We start from the raw sequence: 24,000 nt of genomic DNA, 5'->3' as shown, positions 1-24,000 counted from the left end.
ACAACAACTACCTAGCGTAGTTGGTGAGCTATGGTGTACAAAATTCCCTTGCTCACCAAGAGGTCTCAAATTCGAATCTTATGGTTATTTTTTTTTAGAGAATTTTGTTGAAGATTTTTTGCTTTTCACTCACTTAAAGCATTAAGGGCATGGAGGGGATTTCCACATCAAATTAGAAGCAAGCAAAATCGTGGAAGGGTTCCTGCGCAAGAAGAGAAGAAAAAAAAAAGGAAAGAAAAAAAAAAAGAGGAGAAATAAAGATTGGCCAAATCTTCTCTCTCCTCCACATCATCACCGCCCAAAAGATTGTCCAAATCACATAAAGCAAGAAGAAAATCATCCCTTGGAGGGAGAAAAAGAAGAAAAATAAATTAGAAAAAAAAAAAGAAGGAAAGAAAATAAGCAAACAAATTATAGTAAATTTCTCAAAGTTTATTTCTCTCTTCTCTCTCCTCCACCTTAGCACTTTTGGTCTTAAAAGATCTCACAATCAATTATGGGTTTCTCTCTTTTAGGAAAAAGAAAATTGTTACCCTACCTCCCTATTCCCTATAAATACAACTCATGTAAGAGGAGGGGAGATAATTCATTCTTCTTCTAGTTTTTTTTAGTTGCTCTCTCTTTCTCTTGCTCTCTCTTTAGTTTTAGTTCTTCTTTATCTTTTCTTCAATCACTTTTTTAATAGCTTTTTTTTATTTCAATTAATGCTAACACTCTTTTATTCTTATTCAGTCTTTTTATGTTTATGATTTATGCAATTGATTTGTAATTTTTTTAAGTTATAGTTCTAGGCTTAGATCTAGGTGACAAGATCACGAGCCGTGGAGCAATTTTTTTTTTTTTCAAGTTCAAGCATTGATTCAATTAAGTAGGCTCCTTCAGTAGTCTTCTCTCCCCCCTCTCATTCCCTCTTCTGACTACCCTTTCTTTCTTAATTTAGGATTTTTATTTTCAGTCGTTACATCATTGCTATCCTTTTCCCCCAAGGTTCATGGCTAGTGTATGTGTTGGCTTTGCCCCTCCTAGCCATAGAACCATCAATTTATTGCTTTTATTTTAATTGTCTCCCTTTTCCTAAGCCAAGTAGAATAACCCTTGTAAGAATGACTCTCTGTTCAAGTAGGGAAGCTCATATTATGATGCATCCCTCGGGCTAAGTAGAGAAACCTACTTGTGAGTCTCTCTCTAGCTTTATCCCCTTTCTTTTACTTTATTTTTATTTCAGCATTTTTTTTCTTTATTTATTATTATTTTTTTAATTGTGTGGGTTTTTTATTTTCAGTTATTTATTTATTTAATTTTAATTGCGTGGCTTGCGTCTTTAAATTCTTAGATGACGAATGGTTAGGACGTTATTTTAGATACATATGTTTATGACGGTAATTAGAATTAGATCACAACCATTAATCGGTTCACTTTCGCACTATTAAAAGAAATAAAAAAAATAAAGTGGCTGCTCTCCTTGTGTTCGACCCGTAGCTACACTGATCCGTACGCTTGCGGTTAGATTTGAAATCTCAAACATGCAGCATACGTATGGGAAAATATGATTTTCTGGGGATGATTGCGGGAGATTTGATGGTCCGATTTTGATGTGCCATATATCATGAGAATCATATTTCTGAGCACTATCCATCTGTACAGTCATCTTGACCATATTCCTTCATATATAAAAAGTCAAAATCAGACCCTCTTCTCTCCCGTGCTGGTTTCCACGGTTTTCAGATAGTGGAATGTTTTCGGGTTTTTGGGTTTTCTTAGTCCATCATCATCGAAAGTCAGAAGTCGTGTCCAAGATCCACATTTCATCATAGCCAGAGGAAGGTAAAAAAATTGGGTGTCTACAATCATCTAGTATGTTGGCTAGGTATCACAACTCCAAATGCTACACCCCTTGTCCGTAGGGGGTTAGGTACAGACTATCCTGACAGATGTGGCTACCTGATCAGTAGTGCACTTGGTGATGTGATGTGTGATATCAATTGTGGTTTGGACAGGATACTACATACTGTATGCCTAGTGATTATTTTACAGGGTTACCATCTAGGGGTTTGCCAGGAGACTAAGGCTCTGATCGAGACAGGTTGGCTCCTTCCTGTAACAAGCTTATATTCCTGAGGGCCCAACGTACAAGGTAGGAAACGCCACCTTTGTTGTGTAGCACTATACCCATAGGTGATGAGACTTAGTAATGGACTAGGCAATATGAGTAGTTAAATAAATGGACATCATGAGCATCATTCTTATTTATAGAGAATGCATTGCATATGGATGTGTGTGTTTGTTCTCCCCCACCCCTCATTGAGCATTACCAGTGTTCACCCCCCTTATTTTCCTTTGATCCCTAGATCAGAAGAGCAGTCACCTATGGGCTACTAGTATTGAGCATGATGTTATGGTTCTAGATCAGTTGGCATGTACTCCGGATATTGATGATTTCAGTCATGGACCTGATTGCGAGTGCTATGATTGTGTATATGGTGGACAGTTTAGTTGAGATCTAATATTGTGATTCTTTTTGTGTATATATATATGAGAATGGAGGAAGAGACTAGTTTTTGATGGATTGACAGGTGGAAGGAATTCTTTTTGTGTACATATATTTTGGATACTTGGACTAATGAATTCTATGGATCATTATAAGTGAATTCTGAATTTTTGGTACATATACATCAATATCACTTAGATGCACTGGTTGAATATTATCTTTACTTGATTTTAATTTATCCGCTATGAAATTCTTTTGATTCCAATTATGTATAACATATTGGATGTGGTGTTGTGGACTCTCCTAGAGTAGGATCCTGGGGTAAGTAAGCTGACTAGGTACAGTCAGGTATCCCATGCCAACATGCCTATGCCATATGAAGGTGTGGCATGTAACAGGGGTGGTATCATAGGAAAATCCAGAACTGAAGCTAACAACCCACAAGGCTTTGGGATCATCCAGTGCAATAGGAACCAAAGAAATAAAAACTTCAAGAAAAAAGCTTAATTGTTGTGAATTTGATGTGTGTGATAGAAACATGATTAAGATGTGAATGAATCCTATTATGTTGATTAGGAAATGTATATATATGATCAGTTGTTGCATTATTCATCCTTGTTGAATCTATATGTGTTGAGCATTGGGAATTAATACGCACTGATTTTCAGAAAATTCCTAATATGCCACCTAAACGGGCTCAACCTTAGCAAGGAACACAACACCAAAAAAGGGGTTAGTCTACTACTAGAGCTCACCCTGGGGTGTCTATGATTGATGAGAGGGAAAGTTAGTCAGTATCAAGAACACAAGAATCGGTTCCTGCACCAGCCACTATAGCAGTAGCAACATCTATGTCACCTCCTGTACCTCTAGTGCTTACAGTACAGGATGTGGCCACTCTGATGACCATTATGGTCCAGGGTATACAGTAAAGGCTGTAACAAACAATACAACAAAGTATCCAACAGCAGCAATAACAACAAAATAGGGTTATTGAGGAGTTAGTCACAACAATGCGTGCTAGGGGTATACCAGTTCCACCTGCACAAGTGGCACCACAGACTATAGTCGCAAGTAACCCAGGATGTACTAGATCTTGGTATACAGGCAGGGTAGCAAGGTTTAGGGAACCCACCAGTAGTACAAGTGTGGACTGATATGAGTAGATTGATGGAGAAATTTCAGAAGTATAGGCCTCCATATTTCAGTGGTGTGAGTTCTGACCCATTGCCACCATCAAAATGGGTGGATGGAATTCAGAAGACATTGGCAGTGTTAGGTTGCAATGATGAACAAAAGATTATGTGTGCAACCTATCAACTGCAAAATGAAGCCTATGCCTGGTGGAAGGCTACCAGACCTATACTGCTAGCCACACATCCATATCCCACTTGGGATCAGTATGTAGAGGTGTTTTATGGGAACTATTTCCCTATCAGTGTGACAAACAGGAAGGAGTTAGAGTTCATGGCTTTGACTCAGGGACCTAAGTCAGTTCTGGAATACCAACAACAGTTTGAGGACTTGTACTGTTTTTCCCTGGCACATATGAAGAATGACAGTGCAAAAACAAAGAAATTTGAGAAGGGTTTGAAGTATGGTATTGGAGCTATGCTAGTAGCTCATCGGCTCCAAAATTATGTAGATGTGGTTCATATTGCAAAGTCTATTGAGGACAAGCAGAGGGAATGTTACCAGATTCAAGCTGCAAGAAGGACCAGAACCGGAAGCACAGGGAGACAATTTGGAAGGTTTGGAAGGGGAGCCTCTTCTTCTGCCACAACAACCAGACAAAGAGGCTAGTAGATTTCCTAACCAGTCACAGTTAGCATAGTCACAATCAACAGTGTCTATAGCTCAACCTATTATTGTGAGGTGCTATATTTGCCAGCAGATGGGGCATTATGCAATATTTTGTCCTCTAAAGAGAAATTTGGTGAACAAAGTGTGACTTCTTCTTCTTCTGCACCCACCAAGAAGTCACAAGCAACTGGGAAGGTCTTCTTTGCACTAACAATTGAGGAATCTAAGATTGCACTTAGAGTAGTGATAGGTATAGTGTTTGTCTCTAATATACCAGCATATGTATTGTTTGATTCCGGTGCATCTCATTTATTTGTCTTCTAATTTTACTCCAAGGTTGGGTGTGAAACTTAAAACATTAACTTATCAATTGATGGTTAGTACCACCTACAGGGTTTATTGTGAATTTAGAGGATATGTATGACCCTATACTATTCAAATTTGTGAATGAAAAATGATAGCTCAATTGATTTGCATAGATATGAAAGACTTTGATGTTATCCTAGGTATGGATTGGCTATCGGCATACCGAGCTTGTATGCTCTGTGCTGAGAAGAAAATCTTGTTTAGACCTAGAAATTAAGATGGTTTGTATTTTAGGGACACAGAAAGAAAGCAGAGAAAATGTTGATTTCAGCTATCCAAGTACAAAAATTGTTAGAAGAAGGATGTGAAGCATACTTGGCATGTGTCCAAGATACAACAAGGGAAACTGCAATACTGGAAGAACTGGAAGTAGTAAAGGAATTTTCAGATGTATTTCCAGAGGATTTGTGTAGTGTGCACCTAGATAGAGAGACTGAATTTTGTATTGATTTAGTAACTGGGGCAACACCAGTTTCAAAAGCACCCTACAGCATGGTTCCTACTGAATTGAAGGAGTTGAAGGAACAGTTATAGGACTTGTTGAAGAAGGGTTTCATTAGACCCAATGCATCACCTTGGGGAGCTCCAGTCTTGTTTGTAAAGAAGAAAGATGGGAGTTTGATGTGTGTTGATTACGGGGAGTTGAACAAATTGACAATTAAGAACCGGTATCCGCTTCCCCACATTGATGATTTGTTTGATCAGTTGCAAGAAGCTAGTACATTCTCTAAGATTGATTTGAGGTCAAGGTATCACCAAATAAAGATCAAGGAGAGTGACATCCAGAAGACAGCTTTCAAGACTAGGTATGGCCACTATGAATTTGTGGTTATGCCATTTGGACTGACCAATATACCTGCAGCTTTTGTGGGATTGATGAATAGAGTGTTCCATGATATGTTAGATCAGTATGTGATTGTCTTTATTGATGATATATTGATCTGTTCCAAGAGTAGAGAGGATCATGCAACTCATTTGAGGTCAGTATTACAAAAGTTGAGAGAGAAGCAGTTGTATGCAAAGTTTAGTAAATGTGAATTCTGGCTACCACAAGTGAATTTTTTGGGTTACATTGTATCTGCTAGGGGTATTAAAGTTGATCCTGGAAAAGTGAAGGAAGTATTAGATTGGGAGTCACCTAAGACTGTAAGTGAGATTCAAAGTTTTCTAGGCTTAGTAGGGTATTATAAGAGATTTATTGAGAACTTTGCCCGGATTTCTGTCCCCATGACTCGGTTGACTAGAAAAGGAGTCAAATTTCTTTGGACTAAGGAATGTGAAAACAATTTTTAGGATTTGAAGAACCGACTAGTGGCGGCTCCAGTCCTTTCCATTCCAGATCTACATCAGGTTTGGTGTTATATAATGATGGATCCAAACAAGGTTTGGGATGTGTGTTGATGCAGAATGGTAGGGGTAATTGCTTATGCTTCTAGACAATTGATAGATTATGAAAAAAATTATCCTACCCATGACTTGGAATTGACAGCAGTCATTTTTGCTTTAAAAATTTGACGTCACTATTTGTATGGTCAGAAATGTGAGATCTATAGTGACCACAAAAGCCTTAAGTATCGCTTCACTCAGAAAGAACTGAATATGAGGCAAAGAAGATGGCTAGGATCACTCCAAGAAAACACATTTTTGGTGACGGAACAAAAGCGTCGCAAAAATTAAACAATTATCGCTAAAAATGGAGGCGACGGTTAATTTTCCATCGCCTATATTGCCGTAGCTAAAAATAGGTGATGGAAAAACATGGGTTGTTGGGAAAAATAATATTAGTGGCAAAATTATATTTTTCGTCACCAAATATATTTTTAGCTTTGTCATCACCTATAACTATATAAATAATAGATGCAATTTATTTATACCAACAATATAAAAAAATCCATCGTAAAAAATGTATATGCCAACGGTAATTATCCATTGCCTAAGCCTAATAATAATCTATTTATAGCAACAGTATAATAAAACCTGTCACCAAATATAAAATAAAAAAATGAAATATTTATATTTGTAAATTTTACATATTATATATAAATTGTCCTTGTAATTACATCAATATACATTGTGAAATTCAGAAAATAAGATCATATTAGACATCCATATAAGAATACATTACTTTCATTCAACTTTCAAAAAGTCTTACAATCATAATTATAAATTCATTGTTTTCATTTCACTTTCAAAAAGTCTTACAATCATAAATAAGAAGTCGATGTTTTCATTCTACTTTAGAAAAATTCCTACAATCAATACATCAAACTTCAGACTTTGCATTCTTCAACGATTGAGTTTGTCTTGCATACTCCTCCAAAGAATATCCCCTATCTTTCATAGTATTACCTTGCCGCATACGATTTAACAAACCCTGCAATACAGAAAAATTAACTTATGTTGTGCTTGAATGCTAAGAAAATAAAAAGACATACTTTTCTCATTGTTAAGAACCATAAAATCAAATATATATATATATATATATATTTATTATTTCATGAAGTTTGGACATTCAAACACATAATTAGCTCACAATATTGAGTATTGCCCTTTACGAATAAAATAATTTTCTATCATCCTTCTAATGATATATTTTTCAATCACCACCTATCATACAAATAAATAAATAAAAATAAAATAAAATGGAAATGTTAAAATCTTGTAATTAACAAAATTTGACTAAAAAGCAAAGCAAAAGAGATTATTGAAAGCTGTCAGACTATTTGTGTTAATTAAGATGGTCAATTTCATCCAATATTGCAATGTTAATATCAACTTAATTTCTCAATGTAAAATCTATAAGATCACATTTTTAAAATAGATTTTTTTTGGGTTACTTTGCAATGGCAAAGAATGAACAAAGAATAAATTTATTGGGAACTTGCATTATTTCTGCTAGTGTTCTTCCTAGTGTTTAAAGGTGAAGGTTCCTTCAAGAAATTAGGACAAAGTCTTAGTGTAAGGCTATCCAAGAAGTTTTTCCTCCTAACACCCTATACCCTTATGTTATACCTCACCCAACCACCATCACCTATATATATATATATATATAGCCAAAAAATGAACTCTAGACTGCCATTACAATGGAGTATGACCCATCAATAATTAAAACACAGATCATAGATTGCTACATATGGAATCATTATGGTTATGAAGATATATCCATATCTAGTATATATTGTGAAGATAACTTGCTTAATGGATCCCTTGAACTTCCAATCCATGGACATTTTTTTTCATACTAACTTCTAAAAAGCAAAATCATTAATGACAAAAGGATATCTAGAATATATGCTAAGAGTACAAACATTAACCATTCAATATGAGTAACTTCATACAATTAGACACATATAACCAAGCTTCTACCATTAAAAATAGACCAGTTGGTATATGTTTGGTAAACTAAATCATGTTAAAGATCTTAGTTTGGAGGTTCATACAACAAAATGCACTATTATTAGTTATTGCATCCAAAGGAAGAAAAGAAAACAATAAACAAATAAAAAAAATAAAAGGAAAAAGCATCATCCATCACCATTGAAATGGACATCTTTCAATAAATAAATAAATAAAAAGACACTAGAGTTGATTATTCCTCTTCTTCCCTTTTTATCTCAGTATTACTTAGTTAATCTTCATTACCATGAAAAAAAGAGATTATAAAAAAGGGGCTGCGACTTGGGGACTAGGAAGGAGGGGTTGGGGGGGGGGGGACAATTCCTAAACTCGGCTTCAGAGTAGCAACCTTAGTTGTTCTATAGATACAATATTTCTCACGCTAAGGAGGATCCTTGTAGCAATCTTTTGGTTTATAGAGTTCTCTTCTTTGGTATATAAGGTTCTGATCTGTTGTTTTGCTTGGGTTTCATTCCCCTTCACTTATTCTTTATCTCCATTGTTGTTATTGCATGTGGATGGTGTATGAAATCTTACCCATCCACGTAGAGGTTGCGCACACCCATATATATCATTGTTTGTGTCTTATTTAAGTAAGAAATATTTATAGCACCCTTAGACAACTGATAAATTGTTAATGTCTGCTGAATTTTTCTTGTTTCCCCCCATACCTTTATTTATTTATTTTCTTAAGAAAAAAGTGAAGATCACTTTATTTGATTTGGGAAATGGATGACCCAAATCAGATCAAGGAAGCTAGACCACATATTACATGAGCAGACCTGAAAGCTAGCCAGTATTGTAAAGAAACCAAATTTGAAATATATCTTGTTTGCTCAGTAAGACCATGAATAAAAAGGCTCATCCTTGGCTTTTGCTGCCATCTGCCACACCAGGAAAGCTTGACCTTCAAAGGCTCAACCTTGAGCATCTATGAGAATAATGAGTTGCATGACAATGTAATGCCCATTGGGCTTGAATATATCATTTGGAAGGCCAGATACTGATATGGATGCATAACTATTTACGGGCCAATGTTGAGTGCCTTAGGTGGCTATATGGCTGGAGTATGATTTGGAACAATCTATATCCTATGCCCGATTCTCTATCAACCATCAGAGGGTGGTGTTGACTTTTGGCTTAGACCTTAACAATAAACATAGCTGGTCGCTGAAGCTTATTTATTGTGTATTGCATTACCCAATTCATGACAGCAAGGTAGTGAGACATTTGATGGGGCAATATTTCATTGGTAGAGAGTTTTTTTTTTTTTTGGGTGAATGAAAATATATTAAAGAAAAGAAAAAAGAAAATACAAAGCCAAGCCATAGGCTATCCAAAGGCCAAAGCCCAAACAAATGAAGAACCAAGGGGAGCGGACAAAACAACCATCAAGGGGGATACAAGAAAAACTAGGGGTGGGGACAAATTACATACCAAGAAAAGAATGGTACACTAAAAGAAGGGAGAGGGGAGAAACAAAAGAAAAGAGGCTTCATCAAAGTTAGAGGGAAGGGGAGACAAGTGGAAGATCCCAAGCCAAAGCAAGGTGCCTATTTCTAAAAGAATCTGGGCACCTGGCACACCTATAAAGGATTTTATTCCTCACCTCGAAGGTAATGGTATTCCAAATTTGATCAATAGAACGTGAAGAGGAAGTCCATCTCCTTTTATTACTTTCCCACCAAATATGGTGAATTACTGCACAAAAAGCCAACTTACCTACAATATTACAAGAAGTTTTGCCATTGAATTCTTTTAAGATCCACCTCCTTTCCCTGTCAAAAGAAAAGATAACTCTAGGGAGGGGCCAACATTTTCTGAGGATACCATTCAAAATTGACTTAGAAAAGGATAAGAGAAAAAAAGATGATCCACACTTTCTATAGAGTTCCAAGAAAGACAGAAATTGAGAATAGCTATATTTCTTTGAAGAAGAAACCCCTGAATGGAGAGGGATTTAGTCATAGCCCTCCAAGCAGTAAAGGAATACCTATTGATGGAAGAACCAAACCAAAATAGATCTAAACCATGGAAGAACATGAGCTCTAATACGCACCATATTCTAAGCAATTGAATTGGTGGATTTATTAGTAAAGTTATCCTATTGAACAGAGGCCTAAAGTGAATACTGGGGAGTTTCTTCCAAACTTCTATGAGAGAGAGAGAATTACTAAGGTCAGGAAGCCAATTCCCATTTCTCAAGATGGAGAAAACCTTAGCAAACCTATCCAAACCAGAATTATATTTGATTCTATTACAATATTTTAAAATAAGGACACCATCAGGATGCTAATTGCCAAGCCAAAGAAATGTGTTTGAGCCATCATCAACAGAAGATCCAATTTTCTCCGACATAAAATGCCTATATTTAAGAATTTTTCTCTAGGCCCAAGAAAGATCCAAAGGAGAAGGGCAGTCCAAATCAAGTCAGACTTGAGATATCTAGAATTCACCCAGTCAACCCAAATGCTCTTCTTACGAGAGGCAGTACTCCAGATAAGTTTAACAATCCCTGAAATATTACACTCTTTAACTCTATGAAGACCAAGACCCCTTCCCTTTTTGGAAGACATACCTTACCCCAACTAATGGGATGGAGAAAAATTGCACTATCCTAATCTTTCCAAGGGAAGGAAGCCATAAGAGATTCAATCTTTGAAGACATAGAAGTTGGAAGCCCAAAAACCCCAGACCAAAAAATATAGGAGTTTTGTATATATGATCTACTAAACTCAAGGCGAACAATAAAAGATAGAAGTTTACTTTTCCAAAGTTGAAGTCTCTTGCAAAGCCTATCAAGAATAGGAGAATAGTTATGAGCAGCAAATCTAGCTAAGTGACAGGAAGGTGACCCTCAAGAATGCCCAATATTACACGAAGTTGCGCCTTAAGATGCATAGACACTCCTCCAAAGAAGAAAAGAGATTTATGAGGATTGATAGAAAGCCCGGATATAGCAGAGAAGGAAGCTAAATCATCAGAAATAGCAGACACAGAAGAGAGTGAGGCTTTAGCAAAGATCATAAGGTCATCAACAAATAGAAGGTGGGTGATCTTTAAAGCCTTGCACTTAGGGATAGGCTGGATGGAATTTTCCTCAGTTTTGATTAAAAGGATTTTAGAGAGACCCTCCATGGAAATAGAAAATAGCAAAGGTGATATGGGACCACCTTGCCGGATCCCCAACTTGGATTTAAAATAACCTTGACGGGAACCATTAACCAACATAGAGAAATGAGGAGATGAAATGCAACAATGAATCCAATTAAGAAAAATAGGAGGAAAATCCATCTTGGAAAGAAGTTGGTCAATATAATCCTATCTGATAGAATCAAATGCCTTATGAATATCTAACTTAAGAAGGATAGAAGGAGGATGGTTTTTCCTATGAAAACCCCTAACAATTTCACGACATAGGAGGATATTATTAGAAATACTCCTCCTAGGGATAAATGCAACCTGATTATGACTAACAAGAGAATCAATAACCAACTTAATTCTATTTGTAATAATATTTGCAATAAACTTATAAAGAAGGTTAGCTAAAGAAATAGTCCGAAAGGATGAAACCTGATCAGCTCCCTCAAACTTTGGGACAAGACATATAAAATTTTGATTGATGCTTCACAACGAATAGCAGATAAAAGATCATCCTTGACAATATTCCAAGCTTAAAGGAAAAATAAAAAACTGAAGCCATCAGGACTAGGAGCTTTATCATATTTATGGGAATTTATAACCCCAAAAATCTCCTCATCTAAAGGAATAGTTGATAGAACCTTCTGAGGTTAAAGGGAACCTTAGTGAAAGTATATCATCAGGGATACGAAAAATGGGATTAAAAGTGGATGGATTAAATTACCTAGAGAAGTGAGAAACAAAAGCTAATTTAATCGCATCCGAATCAGAGAGCAAAGACCCATCAGGATTTCTAATGGAGTAGATAGAATTAAGACTTTGTCTAGCTCTCACTGACTTATGAAAATAAGTCGTATTGGAATCATCAAGGGTTAACCACTTGATCCTAGATTTCTGCTTAAAGAAACTCTCTTCCTACTTAAGAAAGTCACCTAATCTAGGAGAGATAGTCCTCTCCTCCAAACCTAAGGAAGAGTTTGGAGGATCAGCCTGGAGCCAAGATTGGATAGCAAAAAGATGGGATCTACAATCCTCCATAGATTGAGAAATATTACCAAATGTGTTCTTATTCTAAGCTTTCAAAACATTCTTAACAGACTTTAATTTATGAGCAAAGATGATAAGGGGGCAAGATCTATCCTTAACAGGAGAATTCCAAGCACGAGAACCAAGAGGTAGGAAATCACTATGGGAGGCCCACATATCAAAATATTTAAATGGTTTTGGACTAAAAGAAATATAAGGGGCAATAGTGATTACAACAAGACTATGGTCTGAAATACCCGGGGCCTCAAAATTTGCCTTAGATGCTGGGAAAGAAGAAAGCCAACTGTCATTCACAAGAACTCGATCAAGTTTGCAAGAGATCCTCTCACTAGAGATTCTCCGATTACTCTAGGTAAATTTAAACCTAGACCATCTTAGGTTAGACGCATTAATATCATTTCAACAAGCATCAATTCATTGACACCAATATCATCAATAGGAAGCCACCCCTAATTTTTCATGAGTTGAAAGAACGATATTAAAATCCCCAGCAATACACCAATTATTATCCCCAACTTGCCTAAAAATATTTGTAAGGGAAGCCCAGAGGTTACCTCTCTCAGACAGAGAATTAGAGGCATAAACAGCAGTAAAGAAAAAATCCTGGTTATTCTGCAAAAAATATATTCTGAAATGCATATATTGATCAGAAGCAGAAATCAATGTAACTGAAACTTTACTTATATCCCATAAACACCAAATTCAACCATTCTGATGATACTGATAATTATGATTATGATGAAAGCCCCATTCTGGAGCAATCGAAGAGCTCATAGCTTGAGCATTCGAATCCTTAATTTTTGTTTCCAATAGAACACAAAAGAAAAAACGTTGGAACCGCAAATGACTCCTAACTTTTGCCTACTTTGAAGGATTATTCAAACCTCTGACATTCCAACAGAAAATTTTATCCATAAACCTGATGAGAGATTAAAAAACAAAGGGAAAAAACAAAACAAATATGTTAGAAAATTAACCCAAAATTCATCGAGTCCCTTTTTTCTTCTTTGAAATAAGGGCATTTCCCTTATGCTCTTTTCCTTTATTGGTGGGAATTTTTCCAAAAGTGGAGGGGATGAGGGCTTTATCAATCCGATCAAGGCCATGGTCTTTGCCCAATGGGAGGAGGACAAAAGGCTCCCTTAAGTCCCTAGGGAGAGAGGAATTACAGAGTCTACCAGACCTATGAGGAGGAGAAGAATGGTGCTCTATGGACGTCGCAAGGGTAGGAGAAGTAGGGGTGACCAAGATGAAGAGGGATCAACTAAGTGAGAAGAAGTGGGAATGGAAGAGGATGAAGAAGGGATAAGGGAGGATTTCGAATGGTGAGGAATGTCACACCCCGTTCTCACAGAACCAAGCCGGTGACCGAGTTAACTCCTGTTAATTCATAAACTTGCCAGGATCAACAATGCAGTAACCACTATACAGCATACATCTACTAAAGTAAGATAAGACCTTTATTTTCAGCGGAAGACCTGTTCATAATAATACCCATAATTGATCCCCAAATACTTGATATCCAAATTGAGTTATAAAAGTTATATACATATGGGCCTGAAGGCATGATATATACACAAAAATATAACAATTTAAGCATCAAGCATCAAAAGGGTACATCAAAAGAATAAAAAAGAATCAATCTGGAGTCACTACTGCCATGTAGCACAATCCTCACACATGCAATCAACACTATGCTCGAACTCATCAGGGACCTACTAGTCCTCGGAGGAAAACTCCACAGTGGGACCCGGCTCCTGACCTCAGGCGGGTAACCTACAAAATCACTTAAAAAGAGTTATGCACGTGGGATGAGCTCACTAGCCCAGCAAGTGGAAAGGAAGGCCACACAAGCAATCACAATACAAATGAACCTATATGTATGCAATTCATTTCAATCCTATTCACCTAAACAACATTACTAGGTCATAGGCTATGTGCTACTCACAACCATAGTGCACTTATGCCTCGGGTATGAGCCACGAACCCCATCCCGTGATATGCCCATAAGGTTGTTAGAGAAGGCCTACCATTGACACCAAAATGTAATACAAGCCGATTCCTGACAATTTAAAAGAAAGAAAGTAAATGGGTGACTCCACCCGAAATAAAAGTAGTACGATCGGCCCTCTGAATATAACGTCGAGGTTATCGACTGTCCTACCGATCAGCCATGTGTACTTCTAACTACTGCAGGAGTCTGACAACCGCGACCCGATGCTTCCCCCCAATGGTAACCCAACACGTAAACCCCTGTTGGGAAAGATCATAGCACAAAGGGGCATATCAATCCTAGCCGTATACCTTTATATGAGATAGTATGATTACACGATCTCACCGCATCCCATTCCACGAGCCACCATGCCCTCGTTTTCAAGCCGACTACGGCATCTAATCTAGCATATACATCATGTCCAAATGAGATTCCTCCATGACATACATTAAGACGTAATGAATATTCAAACATAAAACAATGTATAGCATATTATGTAAATGCACATACAATGTGTAATTTGGCATACGTGATGTCTAGTCTACACACAAGTGATATGATGACTTGACTAGACTAATATATGTTAAGTGATGCATAAACACTCTGAAATTAAATCAAAGTCCACTCCTCACTTACTTGTATAAGTATGTAGTGCTTGCACCAAACACGTAGGAGATTCGATGTGTGGGTATGCATATAACGAGTGTAACCTATCATAAATGTAATGATTTATCATTTTACTACTTTGGGATCAAAATCATCATGATTGAACACTCAAATAAGGTTTAAAATCATAAATGGGGGTAACCCATCTAATTTGGACCCATTCTGAGCACACTGGCTTGACAGGTGGGTCTGAGACCCGCCAATGTGACACCCGCCGGTCAGGTCAGAGGCTCAAAACTGGGTTTTGGGCACACTGGTGGGTCTAAGACCTGTCAGCGTGACACCTCCCAGTCAGAAAAAAGGAATTTTTTTATCATCTTTCCATCTTCTCTCCAGCTTGGGGAACTAGTTTGCGGCCGATCCGGCGATGCCAATCCCTCATCTAAAGTCCACTCATACATCCACAACCTAGATCTAAGACCAAATCAAAAGAAAAAGGGGGATTCTTACCTCTTTTCTCAAGAACACCAATGAAACCCTAATTTCACTCCTTTAGCTCAAGAATTCCCAAAATCTCTGGATCTTCACCAACACTCCTTCCAAATCCTTCAAAATCATTGTACACACCTTCCATTGACCTTAGATTTGATTACCCAAGTAGGATTAGCAAGATTTAAGTGGTTTTGTTTTCCCAAAAATTAAAAGAGGGTTTAAGAAAAAGGGTTTTCCTAAGAATCTTTGTAATATGCACAATACCTACCTCAAATCAAAGATCCCGGTGAGCTGATCATCATTCCGGCCTCAAAATGCTAAGACCCAGCTCTGGTGAAGCGCTATAGTCGATTCCCTTCTTCTTTCTTCTTTTTCTTCTTTTTCCTTTCTTCTTTCTCGCTCTCTCTTCTTTACTTTCTCCCACCAACCAACTAACATTAATGAGGAAGGAAAGTAATAAATATCTCCCATTTATACCTAGGCCCCCAAAATGTCTTTTAGTCATAGGTGGGTGTTTCTCAGGTGGGTATCATAGCCCTCCAATGTCATACCTTCCAGTCAGCCCATTTGTTAGTGTTCCACTTGGGCTTCAATGGGAATCAACTTTCACATATAATTAAATTACGTAGGCAAAATATTGGTACGTACCTTTACCCCTTGTATATGGCCTCGTGGTGCATGCAAGTGCAAGGCTTGGGTGCACATATTACACTTGGTACCCGCTCGGTCATATCGGGCCAACCTGAGTTCAAGGTCACTCTTACTACTATATTCCATATGGTACTCACGTCAGTTCTCTCTGGTTCAGCCCTTGTATGATCAACCTAAGTAAATACGAGTAATTAGACCAGGTTTAGAAAGTAGGGTATCACAAGGAATAGGGTTCAAGTGGGAAGGGGATGGGTAGAGAGTTTTTTTACAAACTCAAGGCAGTTGAAATGGAATACCATCCATTATCTGAAGAGATTTTAAGTCATTGAAAGAGACATCAATAGTTACCACTGGTCCAGCCATGGATTTTTTTTTTCTGGGTAGAAAAGGAGATTGGTCAAAACAATCCTTGAAGGAAGCTAAGCTTCTTAGATTCTTTTTATATTGTAGAAATAGAGGATTTGTGTTTCAATTATTAACTCATTTAGATACTGGGCTGGTGAAGTAGTTGTTTCAGCAAGCTTCTGATACAACATTCATCTCAATACTTCCCTATGTTATCATCTCTTTTGTAATAATGTAGCTAAGCTATGCAAGAAAATGTTGAAGCTAGACCACCAACTTAAGACACTTTCTTGTCAAGATACTACCAACTCCTATAGTCAACCAAACTTTTGCTATTCTGGTTGATGAGTGGCTAAGAGGGCTTGAATTGGCTAAACATCATGGCACCATGGATGGTGGGATGGTGTTGAAATGCATGCCTTGCCTTATAACATTATCCATGCTCTGCAGTGGTACATGACCCTCAACCCTAGTTGGTTTGCATTAAGGACTCTTTACATGTGATAAGGATATGTGTGAGATAAGTATGAAGTGTCGTAGTCATTCTACAACAAAAACTCTTCATATGGGATAACTACTGACTTTCTCACATGTGATAACAGTAGACTTGGATAGTGAGTATGAGTCCTGTAGTAGACTTAGATTGTGAGTAGGATTCATCTGCGATTAGGGAAGCATAACATCCAATACATGGCAACTAAGTCGAGGAATGAAGCTCGTAAGCAGATGGAACAAAGGAATTATGAAATTTTCATTGAAGTTTCTCAGCTTGAAGCCACGATTAGTGGGTTGAGGGAGGAAGTGATGAACAAAAAATCTAAATTTGACAACCTGGAGAAGTCAATTATTGATAAAGACGCAAAGATATCTAAGATGGATAGACATATCTCAGAGAAGCAGGATGCAGTGGAGAAGGTTAGGAGGCAACGTGTTAAGGGAGCTAGTTAATGATTATGACCATAAATTAAGGAATTTGGAATTAAACCTAGAAACACAAAGGCCCTTAATTGTTGAGCAGTAAAATAATATATCAAAAATACATGACCAAGTATATCATGTAGTTGCAGCATTGATGAACAAGTTTATAATGGTGGGCACCATTTTTGTTTTATTGACATATTTGTACAAAAAAAAGAAAAAAGAAAAGAAAAAAAGAGAGCACAACAATAGCAAACTGAGCAATTAAATTTAACAAAGTTGAATTGTAAAACAAGAGAAGAACAAAGAGTGTACAGAAAGTGTACCAATTCACTCGTAGATTGCTTTCTAGCCCACAACAGCCGTAATGTCACCGTTGGAAGAGGAGAAACCTGTGAGAAAGAGAGAGAGAGAGAGAGAGAGAGAGAGAGAGAGAGAGAGAGAGAGAGAAGTTAGGATAGAAGTGAGTCATAAGGGAGAGAACCGAGCATGTTAGGGAATAGGAGTGCTAATGTCACACCCTGTTCTCACAGAATCGGATCGGTGATCGAGTTAACTCCTGTTAACCCAAAACCTGCCAAGATCATCTAATGCAATAACCACAACACAGTATGCACACAACTAAAGAAAGAAAAATCTGTGTTTTAGCGGAAGTCTTGTATGTATTTACTTGTAAATACCCCAATACTCTTGATACCCAAATTGTGTTACTTAGTACATTCACATGTGGGCCCAAGGAGTGATATATACACAAGAAATACAATTTAAATATATAGAGCACAAAAGAGGTAACATAACAAAAGAATAAAAAAGAATCTCAGGTCAGGTATCACTGTTGCTGTCCTACAACATAGCTCTCACACAGGCACTCAGTACCATGCCCAAGATCTTCAAGGACCCACCAATCCTTAGCTAGAAATTCTACAGTGGATCCCGGCTTTAGCTCCTCAGTCGAATAATCTACAAGATCATCTAAAAAAATGGTGTGCAAGTGGGATGAGCTCACTAGCCCAGTAAGTGAAAAGAAAAACCAAGCAAGAATTCGCAATACAAATGAACCTATATGCATACAAGTCTATTTTTATTATCCTAAATCAGCTAAGAAATATTGTTAAGTCATAGGTTATGTGCTACTCACAACTACAGTGTGCGTATGCCCCGGGTACGAGTCACGCACCCCATCTCACAATATGCCCATAGGGTTGTCAGAGAAGGCCAGTCGTAGGCACTGAAAAAGTAAATTATTGTTCCTCAGTGGCATTAAAGTAAATTAATATTCCTCAGTGACATTAAAGTAAATTGGGCCTTGCCCTACATTAAAGTAAAAACAGTACAATTGACCCTCTGATTATATCACCAAAGTTACCGACTATCCTAGTGATCAGTTGGGCGTACTTCTAATCACATCCATTGGTACACAACCTCGGGCTTCCCCCCAGTGATATACCCAACACCTAAACCCCTGCTGTGAAGGGTCGTAGCATAGGGAGATGTCATTCCTAACCATAGGCTTCTATATGAGATAGTACAACTGCATAGTGCCATTGCATCCCATTTTATGGGCCACCAATGTATTCGTTTCCAAGCCGACTATAGCATCTAATCTAGCAATGCATCATATTCAATAATTGAAATCATCCGTCTCATAATCCATAGCAAGAAATAAGTATTTAATAATTAAAGTTACATCATAACAAATCATTAACGAGTTTTGTAATGCCCAAGACAATGTATGCAAATGGCATTTGTGGATGGATAGTCTAGACATAGTAATAAAATAATGACATGGCTAATCTATAACAATAATGGAATGATGCAAAAACACTCCCAAAGTAAAGTCAACGTCCTCTCCCCACTTACTTGTTATGTACAATAGCTCACACTCAGTATAAGTGAGATCCGGTGCTAGAAGATGCGAGTCCCTAGTAGAACCCATCATAAGTGAGTGAGTTTAGCATTTTACCACTTTGGGGTCAAGTCGATGAAGTATGATGTTCAAAACGTGTTTAAAATCATGAAAGAAGGTTGCCTCGACAAATTTGGGCCCTATCGGAGGTCGATAGGCCTCACTAGTTGGTCAACCGACTGGCCAAGCACCCGTCAGTCCTAGCCCATCGCTCGACCCAGGGGCTTTGTGAGGATTGATGGGCCAGGAATGGGAGGCCAGGTGCCCACCAGTCCTTGCCCACAGCTCAACCCAGGAGCTCTATCAGGATCGGTGGGCCAAGTGTCCACCGGTCCTTGCCTGCTGGTCGAGCCAAAAACCCAACCAGGATAGGCGAGCTCCGGATTGGTAGGTCCATCACTTCCCAGGCCACCCACCAATCAGAACTGGGATTCTATTGTTCACTTCGATTCTTCATCATGCCTTGGGGAAACCACAAGGGGTTGATTCGACCGCATTTTCCACACATCTAAAGTCTCATATTGTGATTCTAACCTAGATCTAGGGTCGATTCAAAGTTTTAAGCACCGATCTTACCTCTTTGCTTAAGAACACCTTCAAAACTCCAAATCCCTTCTTCAACTCAAGAAATCATCAAATGCTCCTCAAATCTTGAAATTTCTTCACCTAAACCTTCAAAATCAACATATAGGTCTTCCATTAAACCTTAGATTCATTTTCTCAAGTGGGATTAACAAGATCTAAAGGATTCCTACTCGAATCAAAGGGTTTCACTTAGGGTTTCTTAAGGGTTTAGGAAATATAGCCTTCACTCACCTCAAATTATAGATCTCAAGATGCGGATCACTTTTTCGACGCTGAAATGGAAAGATCTAACCTCAGCGACGCACAAGGAGCATTTCTTCTTCTTCTTCTTCCCTTTTTCTTCTTCCTTTCTTTTCTCTCTCTTCTTTACTCTTCTGGCCCACCTTGTAAAACATTAAATGAGGGAAAAGAAGGGTAATAATTGCTATTTATACTTGGGTAAAAATATCTAATGACTAGATTGATAGGTCACACTAGTGGGTCCGACCCATCACTGACCACCCACCAGTCGATCAAAACTTAACCAAATAATTGGGATTTTGACGGGAATTGGCTCCCGACACGTGTCTCACTCCCGATATGTGATATATAATATGTACTCATCATAAAATACGGCTATGTACCTCTATTGTTCATACATGGACTTATGATACGTGCTAGTGCATCGCTTGGGTACACAGACTTCACTAGGCATTGGTTCAGATTCGCCTAGCAAACCCGAATTTAGAGTCACCCTTGCCATCATGTTCTATAGGGTACCCGTCTCAGCTTGATCGGGTTCAAACCCTGCACAACCAAACTGAACCAATCTGGTAAATAAACTGGGTTTAGAAAGTAGGGTATCACAGTTGAGTTAAGATCAGAGGGAAAGAGCAGTTAGTGGAGACTGTAGAGGAGAGACGTGAGGGAGAGGGGGTCAGGGTAGAGGAGAGACATGAGAGAGAGAGTTTGAATTCTAGTAAAATATGGAGTTAAAGTTTTTTCTTTTAAATTAAATTAGATTGAGGAGGTTTTGAGAGAGAGAAATACTATAAAAGCAAGTTTGTGCAGGAAAGGAAAGCCGGGGAAACAAAAAACATAAGAAATTAAGAAACCTCTCAAGCGTTTAAAATTCTGAAACTTAAGTTTTTTTTCATTTTGTAATAAAAAATTTAAATTTATTTGTGGCCATCGATAATTATTACCTATTGCTATAAAGTATTATTAATAAACCATGTCTTATATTTTCAGTGACGGTATACTTTATAAAATTTATTGACGACAGTAATATTTTTTTACAGTTGCTACATCTTTAATATTGTATATAATTTTTGGCTATGGTAGTGTTTTCACCGTCGCCAAATATAAAATTAGGCGACAATAATATTTTGTGACCACATAATTTCTATCATCATTATAAATCACATTGGGATTGATTTAGCATAGGATACTAAGCGACGGTAAAAAAAAATTTACCGTTGTCTAGTATATTATTTCACTATGGTATTAAAAAATTCAGTCGCCTTAAATATTTTTTTGTAATGTTTAAACTTAACACGTTGTTATAAAATGGATACGCTACAGTATTTTTAATATCTTCATTGAATTTTTTTTTTTGTGACACATATTATTTTACCGTTGCCATAAATGTATTAGGCAACCGTATCAATTTTACCATCTCTATATATTATATTTGGGGATAGTAGTATTTTTTTACCATCGCTATAAATGTGTTTTCTTATAGTGAATTATTAAAAGACTGACTGCACCATTCATTACTATCCAGGGAAAGCCAATGTAGCAGTAGATGTTCTTAATAGGAAACACAAAGTTACTACATTAGCTGCACTTACTACAAACCGTATGTTGATTGAAGAGGCAAGAGAGTTGGGTTTAGAAGTAATTGCGGAAGTGCGACACCTGAAGATATAACACTTGCCACTTTTACTATTAAACCATCCTTGTTTGAGCAGATCAAGGAAGCCCAACCTAAAGATGATATGCTGAGAAAAACTATAAATCCTATTAATGATGGAAGACAGAAAGATTTGAGATTTACAGTGAAAGATGGAATTTTACGATTCAATGACAGAGTATGTGTTCCAAGGGAAGAGAAGCTAATAGAGTTGATTTTGAGTGAAGCTCATAGTACTCCTTATTCTGTACATCCTGGAAGCACAAAAATGTATAGAGATCTGAAGAAAACATACTGGTGGCATGGTATGAAGACTGATGTAGCTGAGCATGTGGTAAAATGCATGAATTGTCAGCTGGTGAAAGCATTGAGACAGAGGCCATATGGGCTACTACAACCTCTTCCTGTACCGAAGTGGAAATGGGAACATGTTACCATAGATTTTGTGACAGGACTACCAAGGACTAGGAAAGGAAATGATACAGTTTGGGTAGTTGTTGATAGATTGACTAAAGTAGCTCATTTCATACCAATGAAGATATCTAGTCCATGGAGAAGCTAGCCCAGCTATACATTGATAACATAGTGAGATATCATGGTGTGTCTATCAGTATTGTTTGGAATTGAGATTCCCGCTTCACTTCTAAATTTTGAGAGAGTGTATAGAAGGCAATGGGAACTAGACTGAAATTTAACACAACATTTCATGCTCAAACAGATGGGTAGATAGAGAGAACAATCCAGACTTTAGAAGATATGTTGAGGGCTTGTGCTATAGATATGAGTTATAGTTTGGATGAACATATACCATTAGTTGAATTTGTATATAATAACAGCTATTAATCAACTAGTTTTGAAGCTCTATATGGAAAGAAGTGTAGAACCCCATTATATTGGGATGAAGTGGGAGAAAGAAGAACTTTGGGACTTGAGCTGGTACAAGCTACCTGTGAGAAGGTGGATATGATCAGGGAAAAAATCAAGGCATCTCAATCTAGACAGAAGAGCTATGCAAACAATAGAAGAAGCCTTTGGAGTTTGAGGTAGGTGAAAAGGTATTTCTGAAAATTTTACCAATCATAGGCATCAAGAGATTTGGAAAGAAAGGTAAATTAAGCCCAAGGTATATAGGACCCTTTGAGATACTGGATCGGGTTGGAAAAATAGCCTATAGATTGGCATTACCTCCAGAGCTGGACAGATTTCATGATGACTTCTATGTCTCTATGCTAAAGAAGTACATTTTAGACCCTTCACAAGTGTTGCCTACTGTGGAACCTTTGGAGTTGAATGATGATTTGAGCTATGAAGAACAACCTAAAGGGATCTTTGATAGAAAAGAATATCAACTCCAGAGTCTAACCATTCCATATGTGAAGATCAAATGGAAGAACCACCCGAAGCAAGAAGCTTCATGGGAAAGAGAAGATGAAGTGAAAGAAAAGTACCCAGAACTATTTGGATTACTAGGTAACTCTTGCAAATTTCGAGAACAAAAGTTTTTGTAAGGAGGGGGAAAACTATAACACCCCAAAATCTCACCTCTTTACATTGATTGTGAATAGGCAAGAGTAGCATATTGGAGAAGCCAATACTAGCTTGGCAGGTAGCAGTGGAATGTCAGGAAGGGAAGGATGACCCAACATGTACATGTGCCTCTGGCCAATAGTATTGGAAGAGTCAGCAAGCAAAGTGGGCCAACAAGTAATTATTAACCCTTAAAATGGATTAGAAGTGATAGGGAATACAACAGACCCAAAGGGAGCGCAATTCTGGCTCAACCGGCTAGAGGATTCTGGACATGACAGGCCTAAACAGAATGGCTAGAATTGGCTGAAAATGGGTCCCACTCTTGGAAACTGGACATGTGGACCTATTCCTATGGGTTTGACATGGATAAGCGAGTTAATTAGTAAATCATAAATTAATTTAATTTACACTATTAGTCATAATTATGTAATTATGTATATATGTATATAAGTGTATATATACAATGCACTTTATATGTATAAGTATTATATTTATATGTATATACATATATATATATATATAATTGTGGTTAGTGGGGCTATAAGAGAGCCACCACCAACCACTCTTCTAATATTACACTCATTTGGACAGCAAGAGGAAGAAAAAATAAAGAAGAAGAAGAAAAAGAGAAGAGAAGAAGAGAAGAGAGGAGAAGAAGGTTAGGGAGGAGATTTATGCTGTTTGGATCTGTTTAGAAGATTCATCAACCATCCCTTTAGGAATCTTAACAGACCTATCTACTAACTGAAGAGTAGTTCCAGTGGCTTTCAATTCTCCTAATCCTAGTTGCTTGTACACATGGTAAGGTAAAAGATTCACACTTGCGCCAAGGTCAAGTA

At 37.5% G+C, this 24,000-nt stretch overlaps 1 protein-coding gene and 1 long non-coding RNA gene across 2 annotated transcripts; one reads left to right on the top strand and one right to left on the bottom strand.

Moving 5' to 3' along the window:
* The first annotated feature begins 3,658 nt into the window (after positions 1 to 3,658).
* Positions 3,659 to 5,191, top strand: LOC122067482. Its single transcript, XM_042631357.1, has 3 exons — positions 3,659 to 4,286; positions 4,380 to 4,573; positions 4,892 to 5,191. Exons 1-3 carry the CDS (start codon positions 3,659 to 3,661, stop codon positions 5,189 to 5,191), a joined length of 1,122 nt encoding a protein of 373 aa, XP_042487291.1.
* A 1,598-nt stretch (positions 5,192 to 6,789) lies between these two features.
* On the bottom strand, positions 6,790 to 19,765 carry LOC122075117. Its single transcript, XR_006139190.1, has 3 exons — positions 19,729 to 19,765; positions 17,573 to 17,638; positions 6,790 to 7,031 (listed from the first exon to the last, which is right to left on the bottom strand). It is a non-coding gene; the product is annotated as an uncharacterized LOC122075117 (long non-coding RNA).
* Between the last annotated feature and the right edge of the window lie 4,235 nt (positions 19,766 to 24,000).

This window comes from Macadamia integrifolia, chromosome 1, assembly GCF_013358625.1.
Source record: "Macadamia integrifolia cultivar HAES 741 chromosome 1, SCU_Mint_v3, whole genome shotgun sequence".
NCBI classification, from domain to species: domain Eukaryota; kingdom Viridiplantae; phylum Streptophyta; class Magnoliopsida; order Proteales; family Proteaceae; genus Macadamia; species Macadamia integrifolia.
The sequence above is the reverse complement of the archived record's forward strand: the minus strand, read 5'-3'. Positions and strand labels throughout refer to the sequence as shown.